Source organism: Drosophila mojavensis, unplaced genomic scaffold, assembly GCF_018153725.1.
Source record: "Drosophila mojavensis isolate 15081-1352.22 unplaced genomic scaffold, ASM1815372v1 contig_36, whole genome shotgun sequence".
NCBI lineage: Eukaryota > Metazoa > Arthropoda > Insecta > Diptera > Drosophilidae > Drosophila > Drosophila mojavensis.
The window spans coordinates 20,685,899-20,713,884 of record NW_025318858.1 but is presented as its reverse complement, the minus strand read 5'-3'; the positions used below and the strand labels follow the sequence as shown (position 1 = coordinate 20,713,884).

The window sequence follows — 27,986 nt, the reverse complement described above, 5'->3', positions numbered from 1 at the left end:
GTGTGTGTGTCTCCCTCTCTGCTGCACGTGCTGTGTGAGTTCCTGGTACAAGAGTTGAGTGGGCATAGAGAAAAGCCGAAATGGAGCCCAAACTATGCAATAAGTTCAGAGTTGAGTCTTACAACAAGTTTACTTTACACGATATGCTTAAAGGGCTGCGACGTGACGTTGTCTCGACGATCATTAAACGCGACTCCAACTCCACAGAGCAGCAATGATAACAAGACTCGAATTTTAACTACTACATGCTTATCTCTATATATGATTAATAAATAAATTCTTTAATGTTTGTCGTTAAAGCAGAAAATACATTACCCAAAACAATAAATTGATATCTTTGCAGAGATCAATTTTGATGCTGCACTAAATATGATTGGGAACAAAAATCATATGAATGTGGGATGAATAAGAGATTTTCGTTTTGACCAAGTTAGTTGTTTAGGACTACGTTAAGGACTTGCTTACAAGTCCATATAAAACTAACGCATATGCATACATTAAGAATAAGCGGCCTAAAAGTAGCTGAACCGATGTTTAATAAAATTTCAAAATAAAAAATCATCAAAATATTAAAAATAAAATTTGAAAAAAAAATAAAAATAAAAATTAAATTGTCAAAAATTTAATACAAATTTAAGAACTAATATAACCTTTAAAAAATTTGAAGAAATGTGCCACCAGATTTTAAAGTAAGATTCTCTGATTTATAATACAAAATAATTTAAACACCTTATAAGGTAGCTTCTATGTATCCGGCATTAGCTCCACTCATTTTATAGACTATTTTCTAGTCGAGCATTTTCTCACTCCCGCTTGTTTCATAAACTTTTTAGTGACTTCAGTAGGGTTTCTCCAGTTGTGCAGCTTGTTTTATGCCGCTGCTCATTAGGCGCAATGTCCATGCGTTGACTGTCCTACGCACTCCTTTTAAGTCTTAGTAACAATTTTTTGTTTGTTTGTATTGTTGTTGCTGTATTGCTGTCTTATGGCGCATAAAAACTGTTGCATTGTCTCTCTGACTGTTTTTTTGTTGTTGTTATACGTTAACGGGGTAAACAGCCAACTCCTGGAGCCACAGCTTGTTTGGGCTCCTGGCCATGGCCGATGGTGGGTGATAAATGTTAAGAGGCGCGCGTGTGCAGGCAGCAGGCAGCAAGCAGCTTCCATTGAAATTAGTTATTCACGCGGATCGTTTAAGGCAATCCAACACCAGAAGGCAGCTTAGCTGGACTGCTGGCGTCGGCAACTCTGCCTCCGACGCCGACGGCGACGCTGACTGCAAGCTATTGCTCTTGGGCTGCTGCTGGGCTCTTTGGTCATGGCTTGTCAGTGATGGCTCCACGGCTGCTGCTGAGGCTATTGTCGCCGCGCTTTTGTTTTAATGATCGTGCCTCTTGGTGTCTACTGCCTGTTGCCAGCTAGCTCATTTACCGCTGCGGCAAACGGGATGACTTCAGTGGCATTGCCTTAGCCACCGTTCGCTTGGCTAGCTCACAGTCTGCCTGGCTGGCTGCTTGGCTGGCTGGCTTATCAGTGCAACATTTTGCATGTTGCAGGCAAACAAAAACCACGTTCAACTGCATGAGCATTTGTCACAGTCTCCCGCCACTCACACACACATTCGCACACAGCAGCAGCCAGCAGTCAGACATCGAGACGGACAGTTTACATGTGTCTTTGTGTCGTTTTTTTATGTGTGCTTTTAGCCATTTTATCGTCGCTTTTGGCTACCGCGGCGCTCTGAGCCTCTTTTTTTTTCTAATGGCTCATTTCCTAGCTGCAGCCACAACAGCAACAGCAACAACAACGGTAATTAACCTGTGCATGTTAATGAACTTCAAACCTGCCCCCAACAACAGCGCAGCAACTGCAAAGTTTATGCAGATTTTTGTCTAACCAAAAACTAAAGTCGAGTGGAGCGCAGGCTTCATGGTTGGCGCTAATGCAAATCTCTGGCTCTGTGTGTGTGTGTGTGTGCATACTCCGGCATTTTGAGCAAAATGAGGTTGTTGTCGTGCCGTTGACAATCTAATTAGAATACAAAATGCTTTTAAGCCAACTTGCAACTGGCAAACAGGCAAGTTTCAAGTTCATGGTGTTGACATATGTAGCTGGTAAACTCCACCAACTCCAACTCCAACTACAACACCAACAACAACTTCCAACCCTAGCTCCGACTCCTACCCGCATCTACAGCTTCATTGTCGTTCTGTTAATAGGCTCTCCACGCTAACAGCCTTAATACCTTACCCTTTCTTATTGATATCATATAAGGCAGCTGCCATACAAAGTTTGGCTTTTTCAGATGATTTTGATTTCGCCAGCCTAACGGCCTGCTCGGCCTTCTCTGCCTAACTGCCATTATTGTGATTAGATGGAAAGTGCTTTGGCCATTGAGATGCAACGATGAACCCAGTTGACATCGATGCCAAAAAACTGTCAAAGCCAATGGCATTCATAATGAGTGGAAAGTTGGCTGAAATTTTGCCTTAATTTTCGATAACTGTGCAACGATAAGCTAGTTGTATAACCACTACGAAGAAGAGTTCGTTTCGCGCGACAAGATAAAATTTGAGCATTAGCTTGCAGTTCGAATCTGTTTGCCTTTTGAACCTTTCGATCAGTTCTTATTGGTAATGAATGCCACTTGAATAAGACTGAAACTATCTCATAGGAGATTCTATTTTTAACTGAAAATCGTTATCAATAAGATGCCTATGACAGAAAGAACCTTAACATGAAGTTGCAGATCGAAACTCTTTGTTTTTAATACCTTTCGATCAGTAGTATCGTTATACCTATCGCTTGAATACGAAATTATCCAATACGAATTTTACCCAGCTGTCTTTTGTTTCGCAGTCTAATACTTTTCTATAAGTTCACATGACTGAGTCTACAATTTCTCCATAGGAAATCTTTTACTCAGCTGTAATTAGGTTGACAGCTTGCTACCACTTCACTCTCCTTATATACATGTCTCACTCTATCTCTTTCCAGATCCCTTGTTTAATACTACCTCCCACACTGCATAAAGCACTTTAGTTATTTGCTGACCTTTTTAGCTACGACCGCAAGCGTTGCCCTGCATATCAATTGGATGTGTAACCTATTTGAAATCTCTAAACACGGCACAAATTGCCGCTGTTGCACACTCATAAGCCATCAACAGGCTGCCGTTGCCACTGCTGTGGGCCGTGGACCGTGGACCGTGGACCGTGGACCGTGGGCCGTTGCAAGTTCACAGATTGCATCATGTGACCCCGTTTCAGTGCAGTTTGCACAAATATTGACTTGGGCTGGTTATTTTGGCAGACTGTCGGCAACGAACTTGGCTAAGTGGCACACTTGAAAATCCAATTGCGGCAAATTGGCCAAAAGCCAAAGAGGAGCACGCTGCGAGCAGGAGGCGCACAATGAGGTCAGTCTAGGGCGATGGCATTGGCCGATGCACAAGCTTCGACGTGGCCATGTTCTCTCTAATGTCAACCCATAATGCGAAAAGGGAAACAAGGCACACGAGGCCACACAGCCAAGGAGCAAACGGTCAGTCGAGTAGCTGCTGCTGCTGCTGCCGTTGCTTTGTTCTGCTTGGACTGCTGACCCACAAATGGGCAACAGCATTACTGTTGTTATTGTTATTGTTCGGTGTCACTGCAATGCGACGGCTCGACACGAACTTTGCCTGTGGGCCGCCCGTCTCAATCTCAATTTGGTCAAGTTATCATCCGACCTGCCCACGACAAGCCATAACAATTGGGAATTTCGAAGTAAGTCAAATACCAAATACATCTTATGGGCGTTACCACCTGATGTTACCCGCACCACTCCACCATAAGAAAAAACCACAAATGAAAAAAACAAAAAAAAAACAAGTAAAGAGAGACACGAGAAATAAAAAACTGTTCACAGTTTAAAGTTTGGAAATTGTCGCCGTCCTGTGCTGTTCATGTTGCAGCTCCTTGTAACTGTCAGGGCACCAAAAAACAATCATTAAATTGAAAAAATAAAACAAATGAAATCAAATAAAAGAAAATAAAATAAGAAAAGGGTACCAAGTGCAAAAGGTTACAGGTACAGCGAACACAAAAACAACCAACAAATCAACAAACAAATGAAATAAATGCTGAAGTGAATAATATGGCAACTTTGAAATGCTCTATGTTTACTATTGTTATATCTTATTATTACAATTTCATAGTGAATAAAAAAAGATAAATAAAAATGCATTAAATATATTTGTGTTCATTTTTATGAATTGCAAACATATGTATTTTTAATCAATTTAATCAATTAAATTTTGATATAAAACTAAAATACATCAAATATATGTAGTATATCATCTAAATTTATCAACAAAAAGAAATTTTCATGAACATCATTAAAATTGTATGACATATAACATATAAATAATTACACAAAACAATAATAAAATAAATAAATAAGCATCAAATGTTTTAAGTAATAAAAAAAAAAAAAAATAAATAAAAATATTAAAATAAATTTTAAAAATTAATAAAAAAAATTAAAAATAAGAAAAAAATAAGCAAAATAAGATTTAAAATTTAGAAAAATAATATTTAAAATTTAATTGGGTAACGCCAACAAAAAAAAATAAATAAATAAAAAAAAAATTTTTTTTTAATAAAAACTTCAAACAACTTTACATTACTATCGAGAGAGATTTATTTAATATTAAGAACACTAGCTCTTTAGATCATGGACTCTTTGGCTTATCAATAAAATTGTATACTCTCTTTCTCCTTTTTTCGTTATCTTTCTCCGCCTTCCTCTCTCCCTCCTGTCGTAAACACAAAGACAACAGAATAAATCATAAATGGTGTTTTGACAATCATCCCCTTCTCAGCAGAATGTTTCAACACACATATTTATTCCTAGCGCTACTGTTTCAACTGCTTCACACTGTTGACTCACCCATTGGGCAGTGTATTTCGGGCAACAGTACAACCTGGCCGCAAAGAAACAGCCACAAATAAATCTGACAAGAGCTGCAGCTCTAGCACCGCGCTGCTTCGGCTTTAGAATGCAGCGAAATGCCCGCCCGATGATGAAGTGATTTTCGGCGGGGCTTGAGGAGTGAGGGAACTGCAATGAAACGCCAATCGGCAGTCGAGATTTGGATTTTGGGACTTGCGCTTGGTAGCCCTTGCTTGTTGCTGGTTGCATTCGGCTGTTGAGTTGCCAAGGAGTCGCTGTTGGAGTTTGAAGTCAAAGTCGGACTTCAATGCGCACGCGCTGGCTGCCACTTAACGAGCGGTGGGCCCCAAAGGAGGCAGCGAAACGTTTGCCTTCGAGGGCGTTGCAAGAGACTCTTTGGGCCAAAAACAACAACAACAACAACAACAACAGCAGCAACAGCTACAGCAAAAAAGAAGGTGACAAAGTCACGAAATTCTTGTCAATTTTCAACTACAGACCAATTTGTTTGTCTTCCCCATTTTGCAGAGCGGCAGGCGCAAAAAATAAAGTCCAACGACAGCAAAAAAACAAAAGGAGAAGAAAAAGCAGGAAAAGCGCAACAAAAAAAAAACTAAATACAGGAAAAAATAAAAACATCGTGACAAATCAGGCTACCAAAATTGGGCACAAATCGTAAGGCACAACAAAGCAAAAAAAAGCAACAACAAAAAAACAAAGAGTGCGCTTTGTGTCGCCCTACCTATGCCAAGGCTAAGGGAAGCCCCCATATCAATAAGTTTTTCCCAGACGCCTCCATATCAACACCTTTTAGTTGAGCCATCCACACCTCACGCGGCTCTCGCGCAATTGTTTCCCAGGATGGGGCACAGACTTCTCAGCGGCCGACTGACTTTTTTTTTTGGCCGCGTATAAAGCCAAATGAAATTGTTTGGCACGCTAAGTGTTTTCTTCAGTTCAGCGTGCCTTATATAGCCGATTGATTGCTCCACTAACATAATCCATTCATGGCCAGGCCTAAACAGCAAAGGCAACAACAACAACAATCTTCTACTGCTGCTGCTGCTGCGGTAACATTCTCTCTGATCTTTGCCTGCAACATCAAACAAAATCATTTGCTCAACATTTTCATTCGGGGCACAAACATCTTGCCACAATAAATTTCAATTACTTACCTACATTTTAAGACACTTTTACCGCTAAAAGTATTTACTGTTGCTATTGTTGTTGTTGCTGTTGTGGCTGTTGTGGCTGATGCACAAACATTGTTCAATTTTGACATCAGACGTGAGAGGAAGATGCTGACAACAAATGCTGTGTCGCTCACCTCTTTTTTAGAGGAATACCATTTATGGAGGAGTTTCAGATATATTAGATAACATTACGGCTAAGTTAGGCTTAGTGTTTTTTTTTTTTTTTTTTTTTTTTTTTTAATGATCCAAAACTATGTATTTAGGATCTCAATAATGTAGTATTTTGTGCCAGAGAAATATAGTTATTGAAATAAGGATGCTAAGGATGCTAAATTTTATATGAAACAGCAACAAAAGTATTTTTATATATAAACTGAATTATGAAAAAATTATGCAAATCATAGATCATTAAAAAGGATATGAAAACAAAATATTTTTTACTTTATATATTTACTGCAATGAATCTATTGAAGTTTCTAATTCATAAATATAAATTTTATTTATTTATTTATTTTTTTTTTCATTAATTATTTCTCACGAATTCAAACATTTTGAAAGCTATCTATTATAAAGACTTTATTTACCAACATAAACAAATTTTTTTTTTTAAATAAATATATTTTACTTTAAGAATATAGTTTCCTTATCATCCTCAAACTAAGCTCAAACCTCGGCACACTCTCCACATATTTAAGCCTTACCAAATATTTTATATATGATTTTATCTTGTACAGTGAAACTCTTGGCATGGCAATTTCTCGCACAGTGTGTCATGGCATTGAGTGAAATATTTTTAGAAAGTCTTGAGCAACAACAACAACAACAACAACAGGGATAACAAATTTCAACGATGAAGCTGTAGTGGACAACATGAAAAATCAATCATGTCCGCAGCGGAATAAGATGTTGACAAGCGGCGCTCAGATCAAAGCTCTGGATGAGGCACATTACGAGCGTATTGTCTTGGGGCAGTTGCAGTTCCAGTTGCAGTTGCAGTTCGAGTTGCAGTTGTAGTGTCCAGTTGCAGTTACAGGTCTCTCTCTGAGGTTAACTTGAAAAATGCGTAACAATATTTATGTTGGCGAGCACTGGGGAGATGACAAATCCAAATCCATGCGCAAAGCCGAAGGCAGAGATCAAAACATTGACGCCATATCACATGAGCGACCACACCCAGCGTCGGCTTCCACTTGATCCTGGCTAGCGCCGAGCTGCCAAGCTGCCAAGCTGCCAACATGCCAAGCGCCCAGCCCCAACCCCAGCCCAGCTCCACTAGAAACTTCAACTTCAACTCCAACTCTAGCTCTAGCTCCAGCTCCAGTTCCAGTTCCAGCCAACGCAGCGCCACATGTTCGCCTTTCGTGTTTGTTGTTTTGATTTACTCTGGCACTGGCTTTATTTATAGACGATGTTGCTGCCTAGCCCCACGCCCCCATCTCCAGCTCTACCTCCAGTTGGGCACCCTGTTGCGTCATCCATGCGTCCGGTGGGTGGCTGCCTGCTCCGCTATCCTGCTGTCCCGCTGTCCCACTGGCTGCTGTACTCTCAGGCCTCTGTCGCTTTTTAATTTGGCAAATTTATACACACCACGTTGCACGTTGCACGTTGCACAGTAGTTCACAGTTGTTGCATTTGCTGTTATTATTATTATTATTGTACGCAATTGGTTTACTATAAATGCGAAACTTTGTAGGAGCTGCTGGACTGTTAAATACCCTGGTCATTAGCATACAATTAATGGAAAAGGAAATAGAAACACTTTATAAAATATAAAATATAAAATATAAAATATAAAATATAAAATATAAAATATAAAATATAAAATATAAAATATAAAAAATAAATTATAAAATATAAAATATAAAAAAACATAAAATATAAATATAAATATAAAATATAAAATATATAAATATATTTCTGAAACTGCACTTTCAAATACAAAGATTATAGCCATGTGTCCTCTTTTTTAACATCCCCGCTTTGCATATTTTACAGAGCATTCAAAGCTAATGTTGATTCATAAAATGTTTTTTTTTTTTGCGCTGCCAGTTGCTCATTTCCACTTTCAGACCACCCACTGTCTTAAATTTCAACAAATTTACACACCACAACACACCCGACACACACACACACACACACACACACACACACAGTCGCACAGCTGCTCAAAGTAAGCGCAGCGAATTTGTAAAAAAAGCGTTGCAATTTTTCAACTGCAAAATCCCCAGCACACACACACAGATAACAATAACAACAGGAGGAACAACAACCGTCAGCTTAATTAATAGATTTATAGCTATGACTGCATATTATAACAAATTGGTAACGAATTAATCCTTTCAGCCGTGTAAATCGGCCAACACAAACACACACACACACACACTCTCAGCAAGCAATTGCCGCACATTACTCATACGCCGTGATGCACCGGCAGCAGCAACAGCTGGGCATCGCAGCTCTCTAATGAGACGGCCCTCATGCTCATTGCCTCCTTATGGCTCACCCCCTCGGCGCTGGCACAGGTCAATAAAAAAGAGTAAAAACTGCATTAAACTGGCAGATCCGTTCGGCAGACCCCCAAGCTGGCCCAAACCATGGCATATTGCCAAATATGGCCCAGCAGCCCAGGCCAGGCCGGGCCATTGTTCCGGGGCGCGCGCATCTTCCTGGGCCCAAGTTGCGATATTTACAATTTATGTGCGCCTGTGCCAGTTCTTTTTTTTTTCGTATTTGCTACCAAATAACAGACAACAAAAATAAAAAATAAAAAAAAACGTATAGAAAATAAAGTAAAAGAGAGAATGCTTAACTGCGGAATACCCTGTATGCATGTAGTTAAATAAAATTTGCCTATGAGTTGAAATTTTTATCGATTAGTTATTAAAGAGAATTTCATAAGTTAAGTGTTTAAGGTAAGAACACTTATAACAACATAATATAAAATATAACTGTAGAGCAGACCAATTCTTTTTGTAGAACTTAAGAAGATGTCATGTAGTCGAAATTGTTTGCTCTTTAAATTTTGTTTTTTTTTTTACTAAATATATATGTAGTTACTCACATAAGTCTCAACAACTATTCACTCACATATCTATACACATCATTAACAAACTACCCTCTACCGTCTGCATTTCCAGGGTATCGCAATAGGAATAGGAACCTGTGGGTCTTTAAGTTTTGGCCTCGGCTCGTTCGGCTTCGACAGGCAACACATGTCCGAGCTGCGCCTTGGCGTGTGTTTATCTTGGCCAGGCTTTAATGATGATGCTGTTGATTCTGCTCGCTGACGTCTGCTCAGCGACTCCTTCAGCCAAGCAGCTACTGTGTGCGAGTGTATGTGTGTGTGTGTGTGTGCTATGCAATGTGGGCTACTGTATGGTAGCTGTCTAAAAACTGATGCTGGCCAGCTCTCCATACCATGTGGGCTTGATTTAGTGCAACGCTTTCTGACTCTTTGTTACTTATGCTGCTCACTGCTTGATGGCTATAATGATGCTGATGATGCTGCCGTTGCTGCTACTGCTGCAACAGATGATGATGATGATGATGGGGGCAAAACGACGAGTTATGACTTGAACTTTGCTACTTGAACTTCACTTGGAGCTGTGTGTGTGGCTACAGAAGCTTGGCCAACTAAATAGTTTTTCCAATGACTCTTCAAGCAAGGCTGTGAAAATTCATTACTTCAGCTTTACAGTTCAGAAGACCAATTTAAATTTTGCACTAACACAAATATAGATAATTATCTGACAAATTAAAGCCAATTTTCTTATCAATCAAGTGGTATAATTGTTTATCTAATTAACCGATTATCAATGTATTTGTAAATAATTTTTAGCTTTTAATACTTCTCAGAATGCTGGAAGTTGTATAAGTTCTAATACATATCTATTAGTATAGAATCAAACAAGGAGGCAAAGAGAGAAGCAGGGGACACTTTTATATTTTTTAGTTGATAACAAAATGTATGGGCTGTAATATGTGTAATCCCGTGATAAATACAATTTGCTATTCCTAATTTGATTAACTAACAGACTCTGAAAGTCTATCTATAGCAAACGAATTTTCAATACAAAAATTGATTATAGTACATACATATATTAACAACTATTTCATAATTATATCATATCATAATTTTTACTTTCCATGTTGATCTTTTTTCTAGGTTTTTCTTTCTTACACTGCCATAAATTCCGCTGCATATTCGAAAGTTTTTAACTCATTGGCTTTGCCCTGTAAACTAAATCCTGCCCGCTTGGTTAACTTTCAAATATATTTGAAATTTATTTGTTTTATACAATGTTGCTGTGATAGGGCAGGAGGAAATGCTTTTTTTTAATTACTGCAAAATCAAAGCACAGGCATTCTGGATCTTTAGACTGTAAGATACCCTGGGAGTGATGTATATTTATACATATATTAGATGTTGCACCTATACAAAATAACTGTCAAGGTCGAAATAGGTGTACTTAAAGTTCTTTAAAAAATGAACTCTAAATGAATAATTTTTTACAAAATTGCCCAGATTTTATATATATTTGTATATAATATAATATATATTTTTCATATGCCTGCAATAATGGTAATATGTAATAATACTATTATTATTTGTTCTTTTTTAATCCAAACGACTCGTATGTATTTTTTAATACTGGCAACTGGACAAACTAGCATACCCCAATGCGTACTTACAGGGTATGCCTCACATCGATATCCAAGCTCAGCTCTCAGCTCACCACAGGGGGACACACATGAGCTGAACTGACATGCAACTGCCACAGAGCGAGACAAGTGAAAATTGCACTTGGATCGTTGCATTTGAATTTGCAATGCAAAACAGTTGCACGACAGTTTTGCTGCTGGCCAGTGGAACAGATGGAAGCGTTGGAACGAATGGAGCGGGTGGAGCAGCTGGAACAGATGAAGCGGGCGTGCACACGCCCTAAACGCCACAAATGAAAACTAATGATTTTCACTTTATGAGGCAAGCGGGAGGAGAAAATCTTGTTGCATTGAACAAATGTTGCACGCAAAAAGTCGCAGCACGGAAGCGAGTGGAGATAGTTGCAATACATACCCACACATATACATGTATATATTTGGAGGTAGCATGGAAAATTTGAAATTTAATCGCTGGCAATTAATTTGGCCCAAATGCGGCGACGAGGCGCCCCCACAATTGGCAGCTGCGCCCGCTGTGTTGGCCAGTTGGCAAGTTGGCTAGTTGGGTCAGCTGTTAGCCTGGAAGCCACTCGCATGTCTCCACCTGTATCTGTGTCTGTGTGTGTGTGCTCTATGTGTGTGGTCCACGTTCGACATTTGGCCAGCGTCGCAGTCGGTGGTCAAAGGAAAATTGAAAAATTAACAAGTATGAAAACTGCAATTAAAGTGGGCCACAATCGATGGACAGTTGCTGGTAATTCGAGCCAGCGATTGCAGCTAGGCGAGAGGATGACAACCGCCAGCGATTCGAAGGCGTTGTCTGCACCTGAACCACCAGCCGTCACCAGACGAACCGCCAACCGCCACCACCGACGCACAGTGGGGCCTTTACTCACTTTAAGTAGAAAAAAACCAAAAATTTTAAATCAAGCTTAAATAAATCGACGTATTTAGATATGTGGGATATGAAAATGTGATTTTGATCAACATCATAAAAAAAACAATTTTAATTTTTTATTTTACAATAATTATATGTTAAATTTTTTTCTAGTAATGATTATTATAAATAATATGAAAAAAAAAATCAAAATTGGAGGTTTAATTGTATATCAAAAGGCATTAAAAAAAATTGGAAAAAAAAACATTCATCACTGCTCTGCTTTTTGCCACGCTCTGCAGGCAGGAGCCCCACTGTGCGACGATTGTTTGCCACTGGACGGCATATTAATCTGCTTTTAATTGCGGCCAATCTCCAAGTTAGGAGGGAGTCGGGCTTAGGTACTTGTTGTGGCATTCTCTCTCTCTGTGTGTGTTTGCTCCTTCTGTTGCAATTGCCATTGATTAATGTGCGCCAATTGTGAAATAAATGTGTTGTTGATATTTTTTTTTTTTTTTTTTTTTTTAGCCCTGGCTGTGCTCCATCCTCCAGCCTGCGGGCCCTGTTGCACTGCTCAGGCTGGCTTGGGTGTTGCAGGTTTCTTCTGCTGCGGCGCGGCCCATGTTAATTGAATTATTGGCAGGGGCAAATTTGTGGCAGACACACATCCATATGGCAGTACAGTGGGCAAACAGTGGGGCGTGACTGCGCACTAAAAATGTGTGGCTTATTGATTGCTGTTTGCTAAGAGGCGCCTTCTTTGCATTGGTAGCAGCAACAGGAGGAGATACTAAGTTAGATACATGAAATGTTGGATGCATCAAGAAATCATAAATCGAAAATATAATCTGATTACAGCATAGCATTTATCTTCAAATTTTTATGGAATTCAAGTCTTTCTTAATTTTAATTTAAATAAATTGTATGTTAGCATATTAATAGGGGTTACCAAGCTTAGAGTAGATAGCAGTAAAATCGATATTAAATTTCTAAAACATATATAAATTTATTTTGCTATAAATTTATATAATTTATTATTTTAGATTTCGCAGTTTATTATTTATTACAGTAACAGACAATTTACAGAAACTGTTAACAAGCAAGCGAACTGCAGCAGCTGTTAGAAAATCTCATTACAGTCAAATGCCATTCATTACCTGTTAACAGTGTAACAAGCACCAAGATTTCAAAATGTAATCTAAACGCAATGCCGAGCCACGCGAAGGAGGGCGAACTGAAGTAAATTATAAAAATAAAGCTTACCGTCATTTTATTGCAAATATAGATTTTTAGAAAATTTAATAAAACAAGCGGCGATCAATGTTTACGCAAGCACGCAAAAATTGGACATATGAACCGAAAGTTGAAAGAACGGTAAACTGCATACGAAATAAACGAAGCGAGGACAATAACCGACTGAGAGCGTCGCCGGACGAAGGCGAGCGAAATGAAGAGAGAGCCTAGCTCTGCTTATTGGAATGCTGGAAGACAGCAACAAGTGACTGTGCAGATTGCAATTGGAATGAAATGATGGGATTTGTGGAAAACGAAAGCGTAAAAGAGGAGAGAAGCCGAATCGAATCATATCGTTATTAATATACAAAATGCATATATAATACATACATATACATATATATAAATTTAGATATACAATTGTTTGTCCTCTAATTACAAAGTGCTATCTTAGCTATTTGCATTCTGTTCTGAGCCAAATGGCCGTGTCTGGATAAAGCCATAAACATAAATTCAAGTGCTAATAGGCAGGTAATTGAGCTGCTGTTGCTCCGCTGTTGCTGCTGTTGCTGTCATAATAAAGCCAACAATTACGCAGCAAATTAAAATCAAATAACTTAGCCAACAAATAGCCTAGCCATAAAAATCACATGCAAATTATAGTGGACGAGCAGAAAAGGCTGCGATTTACGAGTGAAGCGGCCAAGTGGCAGCAACTGTTGCTGCTGTGGCAGCTGCAGCAGTGACGCTGCTTGCGGCGCTTTAATGCAGCATTCACCTCAGCTCCACTCCCCCTCTCCTTCTTCCATCACTTAGCCTCTTAAACAAATAAAGTCATTCGAGTCGATACAAAATTGGAGCATCCGACGAGGCACGTCAGATGGAAAATGAAAAGGGAAAGTTGAGAAGAGGAAAAGTCTGAGAAGCGAGTTGCATAAATATTGAACTCCTTCTCGAATGTTGCCTGCCACTTGCCACTAGCAATTTGCAACTTGTTCTTCAATTGTTCTCTGTTTCTTCTACTGCTTCTGGGCCCTTTTATTGAGGTACAGCTTCCACACATCGCACAGTGGATCAGAAATCTGAAATCTTGGTAAAAATCGGAATATTTACTCAAAAGATTAAAATATTAGACCAAAATATACAACATTTTAGGATCAATCATTAAAGAATATCAGATTCATGTATAGCAAACATAAGTGAAACGGATGTATTATTCTTAGACCCAAGTATAACTGGTTTAAGTATTACAAATTTTAATGAAGAATACGTATTACAGATTACAGATTACAGAGATTTACGAGAATTAAGTTTAATCGATCATATGATAACAGATTTAGGTACAACAGTTTAATTAAGTATAATTTAAGTATACCATTAAGTATATATAAGTATAAATTTAGTATAGCACCTAACAGTAAAACAACAACAATTATAACAGACTTAAGTGTAGCATATAAAGAGATTTAAGAATAATTTAACAGCATTGAGCATAACAAGTGTTAAAATAATTAATTGAAAACAGAAATATAATTAAAATATTTTAAGCAATATCAAACCTAAGTATAGCAGATTTAAAGTATAGCAACCTTAAAATTTATATATCTCAGATTATTTATTTTTATAACATATGTATATAAAAATATTTGTAGCTCCAATATTTTCTGCTTGAGGTCCATTGTACAGGGCTGCCAATTTGTTATTCGGCTTGAATGTTAATTATATACTTTATAGCCAGCTTGTGGTACTCCGGCTTATTTAGAGCTTTATTTATGAAAGCATTTAATGTAAATTGTTTGCAAATGCCACAGGCTATCATTATCTGGCATGCGATATCTGGAATTATATATATACATATAGTATATACATATATGCGTATAAATCAATTTCTTTGCTTGGGCTAATTAATATCAGAATGTAGAACTGAATAAAAGTTTGATTAAGGCTGAAAGTCGACACCCACGAAGGATGTTTCGAAAATTGCTTTTTCTCTGATATTTTTCTTCTTCTTCAGGTATTTTATGTTATTTATTTTTGCGCATTTTTTATGGGCATAAAGTGGATCATAAAGTAATTAATGCGCTAAAATGCGACATTAAAATGCCGCAGGGCCAAAAGCAACGAAATTTTCTTCATGCATCTTCGTGGGCTGCATGAAGACAACAAAGCGGCTGCAATCAATCTCTTCCCCTTCTCTCGCCGCCTTCTTCACTTTTTGAGGGCAGGCGTCTTTTGAGGGCGTGTTCTGTGTGCTCTGCGTTGCACCTACGCCAGCCCAACTGAGCTCGAGCTGCGCCCAGACTCGAGCAGATTAAGACCCTAACCACAGAGCGAGAGAGAGAGAGAGAGAGAGAAACACAGAGAGGAAGGGAGAGGAAGGCAGAGGCAGAGAAAGATTCCCCTATAATAATTACAGAGCTCGAGACTTGACTTTTTGATTGTGGCATGCGTGTAGAAATTCTGCTGCAACGGTGCTTTCTTGTTGTTGGTTTTGCCTCACTGACAGCGACTGACAGACAGCAATTGCCAAATATAATAAATAATTAGCTGGGGCGATGTGGGCGTGGCGAGGTGACGTGCCATGCATTAAATCAAATATTGGTCGCTTAGAGAAAGCGATCTGACTGCGACCCAATTGGCCAAAGATAACACAGATTTAACATTGCTTATCTTGCAAAGGCTGACTCCAACTAGACTAATGAGACCGATTGAGCTTGAAAGAATATTTAGTGGAAATTTAACACAATTTTTCTATTTTACAGAGATGGTTAAAGCACAGGAGACCATTTGTTCGATAGTATTCGATTATCTTATAACAAAAGTTATAAATAATTAATCACAATTGTTGATATAAAATTTATATGTATAGAACGTCAGTATAACAGCATGCAGAAAAAGATTTTACTGGAGCGCTTCAAAAATACATGTCCGAATTCCACGATTAAAACAGATTATAAGAGATTTAACCTTAAGTCAAGCTAATAATAGAATATAATAACAGTTTACAGGCAAAATATTCCACTTGAGCTTTTTAACAATGCATACTCAAAGGTCACCTTAACTTTAACTGATATAGAATATAGCAGGAGTGAATATAACAGCACACTCTTAAAAGACTCAGTATTCCTCACTCAAAGCTAACGAGCCGAAAGCGTCAGAGCGAGAGGGCAATATGGACAGAGAGTCTATAAGCGATACCGAAACTTAACGCTGCAAAGTGCGTAAAGCACAAAGGCAAGCAAGCGAGAGCGAGAGAGAGGGTTAGCTACCGAGGGAGAGAGTGTGCAAAAAGCTCACGCTGATAACAGTTTGACAGGCGCTCGCCATGTCTAGCAATATAAAGCGAGCGCTGAGCGTCCAGTCAACTGTCAGCAGCCGCAGCAGGTGCACAAAGCAGAAAAGTTTTCGCTGAATAATTGTAGTTCTCATTAAAGGCAAAAGCAATGACAACTCTTGTGCGTAAACTAATTAGCACTGCAAATGCAGCAAAGCCGGTAGCTCCATACAAGTAAGTAGGAGAGCAAAGAGCAGGAGAGAGAGAGCGAACTGTCAATCATGTCTTTGTTGTTGCAGTCAAGCTGTTGTGGCCGATCGCACTGTTTATGTCTCCGGCTGTTTGGGCTTGGACAAGACTACGATGAAACTGGTGCCAGGTGGCGCCACTGAGCAAACAGAGATGGCGCTGCAAAATCTGGAGGCAGTGCTTAAGGCAGCCGATTCTGGCATCGATAAGGTGATCAAGAATACAGTTTTTCTTAAAGATCTGAATGACTTTGGTGCGGTCAACGATGTGTACAAACGAGGTGAGCAGTCCAATTGGTTTTATATTGTTTTTGCCGATAAGCCAGCGGCATCTGTCGTCTTATCAAATTTCCAATTGACGACGAGAGCAATAAAAACATAATCGATAACATTTTGCGGTTACAGTGTTCAACAAGGACTTTCCAGCACGCAGCTGCTTCCAGGTGGCCAAGCTGCCAATGGATGCTCTCGTGGAAATCGAGTGCATCGCCATGACGGGCCCCGTGCGCACAGTTCAAAGCGAATAGCAATCAAAGAACGCTAAACTTTGATCCGGAGTCAACGTAAATAAAAAATAAAACTAAATAAAATCATAAAAGCAACTAAAAATGAACACAAAACTGACTTTTACAACTTTTTGATATGAGTGCTAGAGATGGCAGCGTGTCACGATGAATGAGAGCAAATATATTTGGGCACATGTTGGCTGCTCGCCGGAACTAGCAACAATTGTTGCTGCAGCACAAATGTTGCTGCGTGCGCAGGCGTTGCTAATCGCCGTCTTATGTAAAAAGAGAAAAATAGAAAAACAGACAACAACTTTGCATTTAAGCCTTATATAGTTTACAATTTGCAGCGGCGGCAATTTATCTTTGTTTTTATAATCATTTTGTTGTTGCTGTTGTTGTTCGTTCAGCTGCGGCTGCTGTGCGCCTTTTGTATTATATTTCATCAAATGTTGCTGCATAAATCATTGGCAACATGCGGCACAACTTTTTGGCAATGTTGCTAACGGTAGCCGGTTAGCCAGCCGCTTAGACAAAGCGTTTATTTTACATTCAAATTTAAAAGTTATTCATAATGCCGACAACTTGCTTGCCGCTTGCCGCATGTCGCACGTTGCACGCTGCACGTTGCAGCGGTTGCAATTGCAACTTGGCTGCTCCACATTGATGCGGCTGCTGCCTTTTGGGCAATGCCATTTTTGGCTCTCAGCTTCGTTTTGTTTAGCATTTGTTTTGATTTTTTCTCATTGAAATGAATTTTCAGTGAATTTGTCTGCCACTCGACGCTGTTGCATGATTTATTAACCTTGTTGCAAGTTGCTGTTGTTGCATGCATTGGTGTGAATATGAATGCTGCACTGATGCACGATTATCGCAATTTATTTGTATCTCTCTTTTTATGTTTATATTGTTTCTGTTTTGTTTTCTGCTTTTTTTTTCTTCAGTCTTCACTTGGCAACATGTTTAGCACCCGCAGCGCTGGCAACATTCATGTTGATTTGGTTGGCGTGTAATTAATTCGTGGCACATCACAATTTACATGCATAAATATTGTAATAAATACGCATAAATTGATGACAACAAACTGCAACAAGTGATGGCCCGCTGCAGCAAGCCAGCCTGCCTACCTGCCTGCCCCCTGCTGTGCTCCATCTGCTCAGACATTTGACATAAACACCTACGCAGTCGCTGCTGCGGTCGCCGTCGCCGTAGCCATCGCCTCGACTTGCTATGAAGTGCGGCTAATTAATTTCGACGCACAGGCGACAAACAGAGCCAAAGGGACACCAATGGCAACACCAACGCGGTGAAAGTGCGCATAATTTACACGCACGGGCCAAGGCGACATGCCAGACAGACGCCAATTGCGACTGGGTTACTGGAAAACTGAAAAACATACAAATACACAACAAATGTACACCACAAAATTTTTAAATATTCGAAATTTTGGTAGTTAATTATTGTCAATTTACTTATCAGCTATATGCCTTTGATCGAGCAATCGCTAATTAAACAAGCTGCATGCGGCAGCAGACGAAGACGACCAAAAGTATCAAATTACAATATTTTGCAATTTACCAATCAGTCGCATGTTGTCATAATTAATATATTATGCGACATAATAAAACAGTTAACACATAACTAATTAGTTGGTGTACAAGGCAAGCTTTCACTTGTCCTGCAAAGTGTTGTTTAATCATACAAGTTAATATAGGTTTTTTTGAACTACAATTCTTGGCGCGTCATTTTAAATTTAGCATACTCTTGGGCGCGAACAAATATATCGATATTTCTTTAAAAATATAACCCTCTGTTAATATTAGGAGCAATAGATGGGTTTCCTGTTAACACTCATGCAACAGCTGTTGAATACTCGCGTATGATTATATTCATACTGTAAAGTTGAAGAAGCTTAGTTGCGCTTACTCATTAATATTATTAACACAGCTAAATACAAAATATTGCACAATTAACAGCAATTATTCCTTGTGTATTTTTAAACAATAAAAACTGCGGCGCAAATGTATCGATATTGCATGCAACATTGCCCTGTTCGTCGTGCTGAGCTGGTCTCTCTGTCAATGAATGGTACATAACTATCGCTTATCGACATGTCGGAATGGCAAAATTAGAGCATAACAACACAACAGCCGAATTTCTCATATGAATTACATATAATCAATATACATTGCAATGCATGATAACTTAACAAGCCCCAAAAGAATTGGTAACTTATTGCGGTAACAACGATAAACAAGTGATAAACCACAAGCCAGCGATATTTCGTTAAAAACAAAGTGAACGCCGCTTTGGCAAAAAAAGGTACAATACAACAACAAGAAGCAGCACACACACACACACAGACACAAAAACACACATACACAAGCGCATTTGGTCTCTTTGCCATGCATGAAAAAGTGAAATAGCAAAAAATCAACTATCCAATTTTTAACGAAACAACAAAATATACAAAGTTACCCCAGTGATTCATATTTATTAATGCGCTTGATTTTTAGTGCCACACTATTATAATACCAATTGTTGCTAAAGATTAATTATTTCATGTAATACAAAACAACGATTTTTAGCGCTCCGTGTGAGTTCATTTTTACATTTCTCTTTATGTGCGCCTGCCTACGTCTGTCACTGTGTTTGTGTGTGTGTATGTAACAAAATCGTTGGATTTCTGAAAGCAACAACACGAAAGATCATCACTGCGACAATGAAAGTCCCAGAGAGTAGGAAGAGGCAGGAGAGTGGGAGAGCGAACGAGACTCGCCGATTGCTATGGACAAAAAAAAAAAAAAAAAAAAAAAAAAAAAAACGATGCTGCTGACTTGCAATTGCAGCGCGAATGCAAAAAATAAACACAAGAAAAAAAAAATAAACAGAAATTTAACTGATCACTTTGTATATTTTTCTCTCTTTCATTTGCGCACTCCTTTATAGTCACCCGCCGCCCACAAAGCTCCTCAGTACAAAGACAACACCTGCAACGGCAACAACAACGACTACGCCAACGACGACGAGGACGTAACCGTTTGTTTATAAGAACAAGAGGAGCACGAGAAGCGCCGTTAGCAGCGTTAGCGTTGTATTAACAGCGCTGCCGCTGGCGCAGCCATCGCCGCGTCGCTGGTAAAGTGGATAAGAAGGAGGAGGAGCAGAAGAGGGGGGAGCTGTGCCGAAGACACCTAGAAAATATGAATCTAAGGGGAAATCCTCAAAAAAAGGAGGGCAAAATGCGCATACGCGCCTTCCCGGTAAGTCCCCCTCAAAGTATCGAAAATCGCCGGCTCAAGCATGAGCCAGCATAAATTTTGCGAAGTGATAAGATTTATATGTAGATAATATAGAACAGCCTCTTTAATAATGCACACACACTCCCACACATACACGCTCTCTCGCACTCTCACGTTGTCTGAGTGTGTGTGTTTTGTGTGTTTCGGTTTCCGTTTCTGTTGATACGGCCGGCCTTCACCCTCTCACTGGGGCGCTGGCTCAGCAGGCTGATCGACGCTGCCTAACACTGTTTCGACAAAGTTCTGTCAGGGTTGAAATTTGATGAAAAAGCTTCATCACATTTTAGTTTTTAAGTTACTTTCAATCTCAACTTAGTTTCGACAAATTGTTGTTGTTTTCCAACACACACACACATACGCAGAAGCAGAGACGCCAGAGTACCGGAAACGCATTGATGACGAGCGCAGACGACGTCATTTGGACAATTGTGGGACGCTAGCGCCAACTGGCGGATGTCAATAAGGCCTACAAACGGCAGCCGCTCGCTAACGGCACCAGCAGCGGGCCAACGCCAACAAACTGCTGCCCGAAGTCAACAGGAGCAAACACAGCCGGAACAGCTGCTGGCTACGTCTCAGTCCTACTACATAATTGGGGAGCATCGATATAGTTGGGAGCGCGCGCTTGGTTCCCATAGTGGAGCCGGCGGCGCGCGTTTGCCTCCCCCTCCGATGTACAGTCAAGATCCGAGGATCGGTCTCTTTGGTGCCGCAGCGCCGTCGCAGTCGCCGCAGCCGCAGCCACCGTCACCACCGTCACCGCCACCGCCGTCGTCCAACAATCGGCTAAACAGTCTGCTTAACCCAACTCATTATTACCCATCACCCGGACCCGTATCATCACCGCCATCCTCGCATTCACGAATTGTAGCCGGCTCAAATAATTTTAATCATCGCTCCCGCAATACACGCAATGCCCAGGGGCAGCAGCAGCACCCACGCATTCAGCACGCGAACGTGCCACTCAATGTGCCGCAGCAGCAGCAGCAGCAGCAACGTGGCTCGGCACGCGCTGCAACTAGCAATAATACGTTTGCCGCATTGGGCAGTGTGGCAGCACACGGTGAACATTCCGTAAGAGCGACAGCAGCTATGCAGCCAGTCGGAGCCGGTGCCTGTGCCGGTGCCACACAAATGCGCGAAATTGGACGCAAGTATCCATTGTGGCTGCCCGAGTATAAACGTCGCGCATTCAATGTTAGCCCCCCAACAAATCTGCCTTAACATTTAAGATGAATAATTCGACATCTGTGTAACATTTAATAATAATCAATTTTATTTCGTTCTTTTTCTTTCGCCCCATCTTGCAGGCCTCCATGGATGAGAAGTACGTGGAGGATATATGGGCCACACTGAAAAATGCTATACAGGAGATACAGAAGAAGAACAATTCTGGCCTGTCCTTTGAGCAGCTGTACCGCAATGCGTACAATATGGTGCTCCACAAGCATGGCAATCGTCTGTACCATGGACTGAGCGACGTCGTCTCGAAGCATCTGGAGCAGAAGGTGCGGCAGGAGGTGCTCGAGCGCTTGCACAGCAATTTTCTGCCGAAATTGAATGAAGCCTGGACCGATCATCAGACCTCAATGGTCATGATACGCGACATACTCATGTACATGGATAGAGTCTATGTGCAGCAACGCGGCTTGGATAATGTCTATAATTTGGGTCTTAATTTATTCAGGGATCAGGTATGTTGTTGTAGTACTCGAAAACTATAAATTTGATCTAAAATTAACTAATTCACAATTTAATCTAACTGCGCAAAGTTTAGTTTCGTTTAGTTTAATTCATTTATTTTCATAATGTCTTAAAATCAATAGTAATAATAATAGTAATAGATCCACTTAGATTTATTTATATATCACATGCAGACGCTCGTGCTATAGAAGAATGTCAAAAGCTTTAGAAGTCTTTTCCAAAGACCCTTATCTGTAGGGTATTCATTTCATTTGTTATCTTAATGAGGCTTAATTTTTTTAGAAATGTGGCTATACTACACTGATTGAGTTTTAGTGATTTGCAATAGTAAATGATAAAAATAACCTACTGTTAAAAAAAAATTGAATCGATTTTCAGGTCGTTCGCTTTCCGGAAATACAGAAAGCGCTACGAGAGAGGCTGCTGGGCATGGTTATGGAGGAGCGTCACGGCGAGCCGATCAACCATTTGGCGATCAAAAATGCCTGCACGATGCTCATTACGTTGGGAATCAATTCGCGAACCGTTTATGAGGAGGACTTCGAGAAGCCTTTTTTGTCACAGTCGGCGGCCTTTTACAAATTCGAATCGCAGAACTTTCTTGCGGAGAATAACGCTGGCGTTTACATCAAGAAAGTTGAGGCGCGCATCACCGAAGAATCATCGCGTGCAGCACTTTATTTGGACAAGGATACGGAACCGCGCATTGTGCGTGTCGTTGAGGAGGAGCTAATTAAGAAGCACATGCGCACCATTGTCGAAATGGAAAATTCGGGCGTGGTGCACATGATCAAAAACTCTAAAACCGAGGACTTGGCATGCACATATAAATTGTTCTCACGCCTCAAGGAGGAGGGCCTCAAAGTGATTGCCGACACAATGTCTGCCTATCTGCGCGAACAAGGCAGCATGCTGGTCAAAGAGGAGGAGAACGGCAACACGAATCCAATAACATTTGTGCAAAATTTGCTCGATCTCAAGGATCGATTCGATCAATTTTTGCTGCACTCATTTAGCAATGATCGACTATTCAAGAATGTCATCTCTGCTGATTTTGAGCATTTTCTCAATTTAAATAACAAATCGCCCGAGTATCTGTCGCTCTTCATTGACGATAAGCTGAAAAAGGGTGGCAAGGGCGTAAGTATATGATAAAATATGGAATAACTTAACATTTATTATATAAAATGATTTCCCTTGCAGATGAGTGAGCAAGAAATTGAAACCATTTTGGATAAAACTATGGTTCTCTTCCGATTTCTACTTGAAAAGGATGTCTTTGAGCGCTATTACAAGACGCATTTGGCCAAACGTTTGCTGCTCAACAAATCGGTCTCCGATGACTTTGAGAAGAATATGATATCCAAACTAAAGGTGAGTGACAAGAATTTGTAGTCACACTGGAAAAGCTTTCACTAACCTGCTTTCCCTTCACCTGTTGCAGACTGAATGTGGCTGTCAATTTACATCAAAACTGGAGGGCATGTTTAAGGACATGTCTGTGTCCAATACGATTATGGATGAATTTAAAAGTTATGTAAATAATAACAGTTTGTCATTAAGCGGCGTGGAGCTGACGGTGCGCATTTTAACCACCGGATTTTGGCCCACACAGGTGATTACTCAACTCTCTCTCTCTCTCTATCTGCCTCACTTACTCTGTTCATTAATCTACATATTCTATATTATGATTATTTATAGACGGCAACGCCCAATTGCAACATACCCTCAGCACCGCGCGAGGCCTTTGAGGTGTTTAAGAAATTCTACCTGGACAAGCACTCGGGTCGGCAGCTGACGTTACAGCCGCAGATGGGTATGTCAGCATCATTATAAATAACATCTGTGCAATTTGCGCTAACAGCTTGCTGGTTTTGCTACAGGCACTGCCTACATCAACGCCGTTTTCTATGGCCGCAAAGCGAATGACAGCGACAAGGACAAGGATGGGCCAAGCTCAAGTTCAAGTGGCTGTCCTGTGCCCACCACAACACGCAAGCATATATTACAAGTGTCCACCTATCAAGTAGGCAACTCAGCTAGCTCTTTATATAGTGCGCATCTAATTTTGTTTCTGCATTATAGATGTGCGTTTTGTTGTTGTTTAACAATCGGGATTTACTGACCTATGATGACATACACCAAGAGACGGATATACCCGAGCGTGAGTTGGTCCGTGCACTGCAATCTTTGTCCATGGGCAAGCCAGCGCAGCGATTGCTAGTGCGCAACTCAAAAACGAAAACAAAGGACATTGAGCCCTCGGACGAGTTTTATGTGAACGATGCATTTGTCTCCAAGTTCCACAGGTGCGTATTCTCATTTGTAATATAAATGAGGAAAGGCTTTATATTATTTTATATTTCAACTCTTGCAGGGTAAAGATCCAAACGGTCGCTGCCAAGGGTGAATCGGAGCCGGAACGCAAGGAGACGCGTGGCAAGGTAGATGAAGATCGCAAGCACGAAATCGAGGCGGCAATTGTGCGGATTATGAAGGCGCGCAAACGCATGGCGGTAATTCATTTAATCAGTGAACCATTTGCATTTGATGATTACAACTAATCACAATTTACAATCTTTTCATTTTGTACTATTTGTAGCACAATCTGCTTGTCTCGGACGTTACGTCGCAGTTAAAATCACGTTTCTTGCCTTCGCCTGTGTTCATTAAGAAACGAATCGAAGGTCTGATCGAGCGTGAATATCTAGCGCGAACGCCAGAGGATCGTAAAGTGTACATTTACTTGGCTTAAAAAGAGTGCTCACGTCACTCATCATTTTGCAATCGAAAGCCAACTATACACGAGGAACTGTGGCCCCATCATCACTCCTCAAATCCCTCCCCATCTAACCCGCTCTCCCCTCCAAACCCAACTCCCCTCCACCCATTTTCAACTTTTATCAATTCGCAATTAATCGGTAACACACAACTATCAACAACTTCAATTAAGCGCCAATGCAGCCACGAGCATCCAAACTGGAATCATATATTTTGACCAAGATGTTAAATAGAATAGACAAGTGCGAAATTTGTAAGCCTGACATTCAAAATTGAACAGTTATTGCTAATCTATAGATGGTTATGCAGCTCTCCTTCTTTCTCTCTCTAATGCTATTGCTATCCATAATATAATTTCGACTATTCTCTAAATTCTTTGCGATTTATTTTACACGAATTTTCATCCCACACACTCTATGTTAATTCTGTTGTGAGGCACAAAACATGCGCCAACACACGCTTACACTTTAGCTACAACAATATGTATAATATAAGCCCATAAACACACACTCACACTCACGTACATACATACTCACTCACTCAAAAACACACACTACTTGGATGGAGAAGCGTAAGGGAAGCAAACTTAAGAATTAATGCATAATGCAAAACATATTTCTAAGCAGCAGTATAAATATAGCTAAAATAATAAATTTCTAAATGAATAATAAATTTAGTAAGCGTTTCATGTACATTTTTACGCAACTTTCGCCTCTTCACGATAAAGTAATTAAAAAGTAAAGATAAAAGAAACATCAATACTAAATTGAAACCTTAAAAAACGCTAAATATTTGAGATTCATGTGAACAGAGTTTAAAGTTAAAAAAGACATTTTAAAATCGATTTTTATATATACATAACTGCTCATAATATACGTGAGCAGGCTTTATAAACAAAAAACAAAAACGAAACAAATAACTATATGGGTGTATTAAAGTTGTTTTAGTTGGTATAGCCTAGGAACACATGTCAATACCAGCCCCCATATATTCAGCAATGTTTTTTTTTTTTCCTTTCTATAATTTTAATTATGCACACTTCTGTGTTATTATTCATTCTTGAAAATATTAATAGTAAGAGAAAAAGTACGAAAAACTTACTTGAAATTGATGTGCGAGTCCATTAAATAAATAATATAAGCGTGTCTGCTTGAAGTGAAAAGAGTAATCAGGCGTATTAAAAACAATTGTACATAATTTTTTGTTCTGATGTATGGAAAAAATGAAAATAATATATATAAATTGATATATATATATATGCACATATGTATGTGTATATATATAAATAAAACGTATTTGAGCGTTGAAATGTACATTTGTACGTGTTATTTGTGGAATTACTGTAAAATAAGGCAATAAACTAGAATCGTTGCGGAAACTTCAACTGTCTGATCTATTCAAAATAGATTCACCTATATACATTTATATTTTAGCTCAGGAAGTATCAAAAATAGAATCTGTTTCATTTAGATTTGCTTCTCTTCAGCAAAACTCAAAAATATATTTATTGAATTTCTTCGGAAATAAGTTTTCTAGCTTAAGTTTATGCATTCAACCTAAACTGTAGACAAAATGTGAAGACCAATTTATTTAATTGTTATACTGTTTTCAGGGAATGTCTTATCAAATTTGGCTTTTGAGTAAAATACAGGTTTTTTGTACTTATGTTGGATTTAACATTGGTCTGCTGTCTATGATTTTATATCCGGTAAGAATAGCATAAATGATATATTAGTTCTATATAATAATTAGTTCTCTATCAATCAAGTCATTGCGATTCATCCGGCTAACTTAAGAGACTAAAAGGGGTGATATTTCTAGATTCTAGATTTTAAATCGAAAGACAACTGCGATTTAGAGAGGGGGTTGTTTATAGGCATATTTTCTCTTTTTACAGGGTATTTGAAAATTGTGCACCAGCAAAGCAAACTCTATTTCTTTTGTTGCAAATAAACTTATCTAACTGGCAAAGATAGGTAAATTATAATTATTTATCAATAAAATTGGCCAACCACCCGACTCGGCCTGGCCCGCCTAAATTGCACGAAGCTGCGCAAATAGAAATGATTTGGCCTTTTGATTTTGAAAATAAATACGCTAAGTTGTTGGGTAAACACTGAGACACTGACACCGGCGACGCGTCGCGACGGGAACAAAGACAGCGACGTCGATTCCAGTTAAGATTCTGATGCTGATCCGATCGAGTTCGATTCGATCTGACGCACTGATAAGGCCAAGCCTCAGCGCGTGTGTCTTGGTGGCCGCAGCCAGACGCTGAGAGCAAGAGCAAGCGAACGAGCGAGAGAGAAAGACGCATTTGGAGGCGCTCCAATGGAGCCTTGCTAACTAAAAGCAAAGCGAAGTGAAAGGGCGCTAATAGTCGACTGATGGTTACCCTGTAGTCAAACAATTTGACTTAATATTGTTATCAGATAATAAAATACTACTCAAAGCTGTTAATGAAGTGCTTAAGATCATATTACTTTATACTGTTTCATAATTATTTTTTATTTAAATTACACGATGCTGATGTCACATATCTTTCATGCTAAATTTTACTGACATTTATTATAATTAACCGGGTGGTATGGTAAACTCAATAGTAAACTCAATCCCTACATTTACATATTGCTTATATATAATATTTGGGGGTTTTGAATGTGGAATATTTACCTTTTGATTATTATCGATATATCCATAAATGATCGCAGGCCTATTTATATATACAAATCTATGTATGTCTGATCTTCTTTGTGGATACCACAAAGCACTCGTTATTGTTAGAGTTGTTTATATAACCATAACGGTTCCACCTCATTTCCATCATTATTTGCCCTTAATTCTACATGCCCTCCCACTCATTTGCATTACAGGGTATCTGCCTGTGATATTGCCTTACTCGCAGCTTGTGTGCACTTTAGACGCACAATATTTCAGTTGTATTCGTCGGCTCGCTCAGTTGCCATCCGTTCAGCAAGCGCAGCGGTCGCAGAATTCGAGTTGAAACTGTGGAATACCACCGATCGGAGCTAAAAGCTAAACATCAACAACAACAACAATAACAACAACGACAGAAGTGGAGACCGTATCCAAAACTAAAAGCGGCTGAAAGCCGAAACCATTTGTTCGCGTGCTCATGTGTTGTGCGTCTGTGTGTGTGTGTGTGTATGTCTAGCAAAACAACGGGCGTAAACAACAAGAATATATATACATATATACATTTATATATATAAATAATTTACATATATACATGTACTTTTTTGATATATGT

At 39.5% G+C, this 27,986-nt stretch overlaps 2 protein-coding genes across 4 annotated transcripts; both read left to right on the top strand.

Moving 5' to 3' along the window:
* Positions 1-16,252: 16,252 nt before the first annotated feature.
* On the top strand, positions 16,253-17,035 carry LOC6577436 (rutC family protein UK114). Its single transcript, XM_002003367.4, has 3 exons — positions 16,253-16,408; positions 16,474-16,703; positions 16,828-17,035. Exons 1-3 carry the CDS (start codon positions 16,344-16,346, stop codon positions 16,947-16,949), a joined length of 417 nt encoding a protein of 138 aa, XP_002003403.1. The 5' UTR covers positions 16,253-16,343; the 3' UTR covers positions 16,950-17,035.
* A 1,987-nt stretch (positions 17,036-19,022) lies between these two features.
* LOC6577435 (cullin-3) lies at positions 19,023-25,087 on the top strand. Of its 3 annotated transcripts, none has more exons than XM_015165668.3 (11): positions 19,023-19,250; positions 19,878-20,191; positions 21,541-21,924; positions 22,313-23,074; positions 23,138-23,308; positions 23,379-23,549; positions 23,636-23,750; positions 23,818-23,960; positions 24,020-24,243; positions 24,312-24,450; positions 24,537-25,087. In XM_015165668.3, the coding sequence occupies exons 2-11, from the start codon at positions 20,132-20,134 to the stop codon at positions 24,687-24,689; spliced, it is 2,322 nt and encodes a 773-aa protein (XP_015021154.1). In that variant the 5' UTR covers positions 19,023-19,250; positions 19,878-20,131; the 3' UTR covers positions 24,690-25,087. The 3 variants fall into 3 exon arrangements, with proteins under 3 accessions (XP_015021154.1, XP_015021153.1, XP_002003402.2); XM_015165667.3 differs by lacking the exon at positions 19,023-19,250 and adding an exon at positions 19,313-19,524; XM_002003366.4 differs by lacking the exons at positions 19,023-19,250; positions 19,878-20,191 and adding an exon at positions 20,476-21,427.
* The last annotated feature ends 2,899 nt before the right edge of the window (positions 25,088-27,986 follow it).

Coding starts and splice junctions, on each gene's coding strand:
- LOC6577435 (XM_002003366.4), top strand. CDS start 20,684: ATGTCAATAAGGCCTACAAACGGCAGCCGCTCGCTAACGGCACCAGCA. Junction 23,075..23,137: donor TGAAAAAGGGTGGCAAGGGC/GTAAGTATATGA, acceptor TTTCCCTTGCAG/ATGAGTGAGCAAGAAATTGA. Junction 23,309..23,378: donor ATATGATATCCAAACTAAAG/GTGAGTGACAAG, acceptor CACCTGTTGCAG/ACTGAATGTGGCTGTCAATT.
- LOC6577436 (XM_002003367.4), top strand. CDS start 16,344: ATGACAACTCTTGTGCGTAAACTAATTAGCACTGCAAATGCAGCAAAG. Junction 16,409..16,473: donor AAGCCGGTAGCTCCATACAA/GTAAGTAGGAGA, acceptor TTGTTGTTGCAG/TCAAGCTGTTGTGGCCGATC. Junction 16,704..16,827: donor CAACGATGTGTACAAACGAG/GTGAGCAGTCCA, acceptor TTGCGGTTACAG/TGTTCAACAAGGACTTTCCA.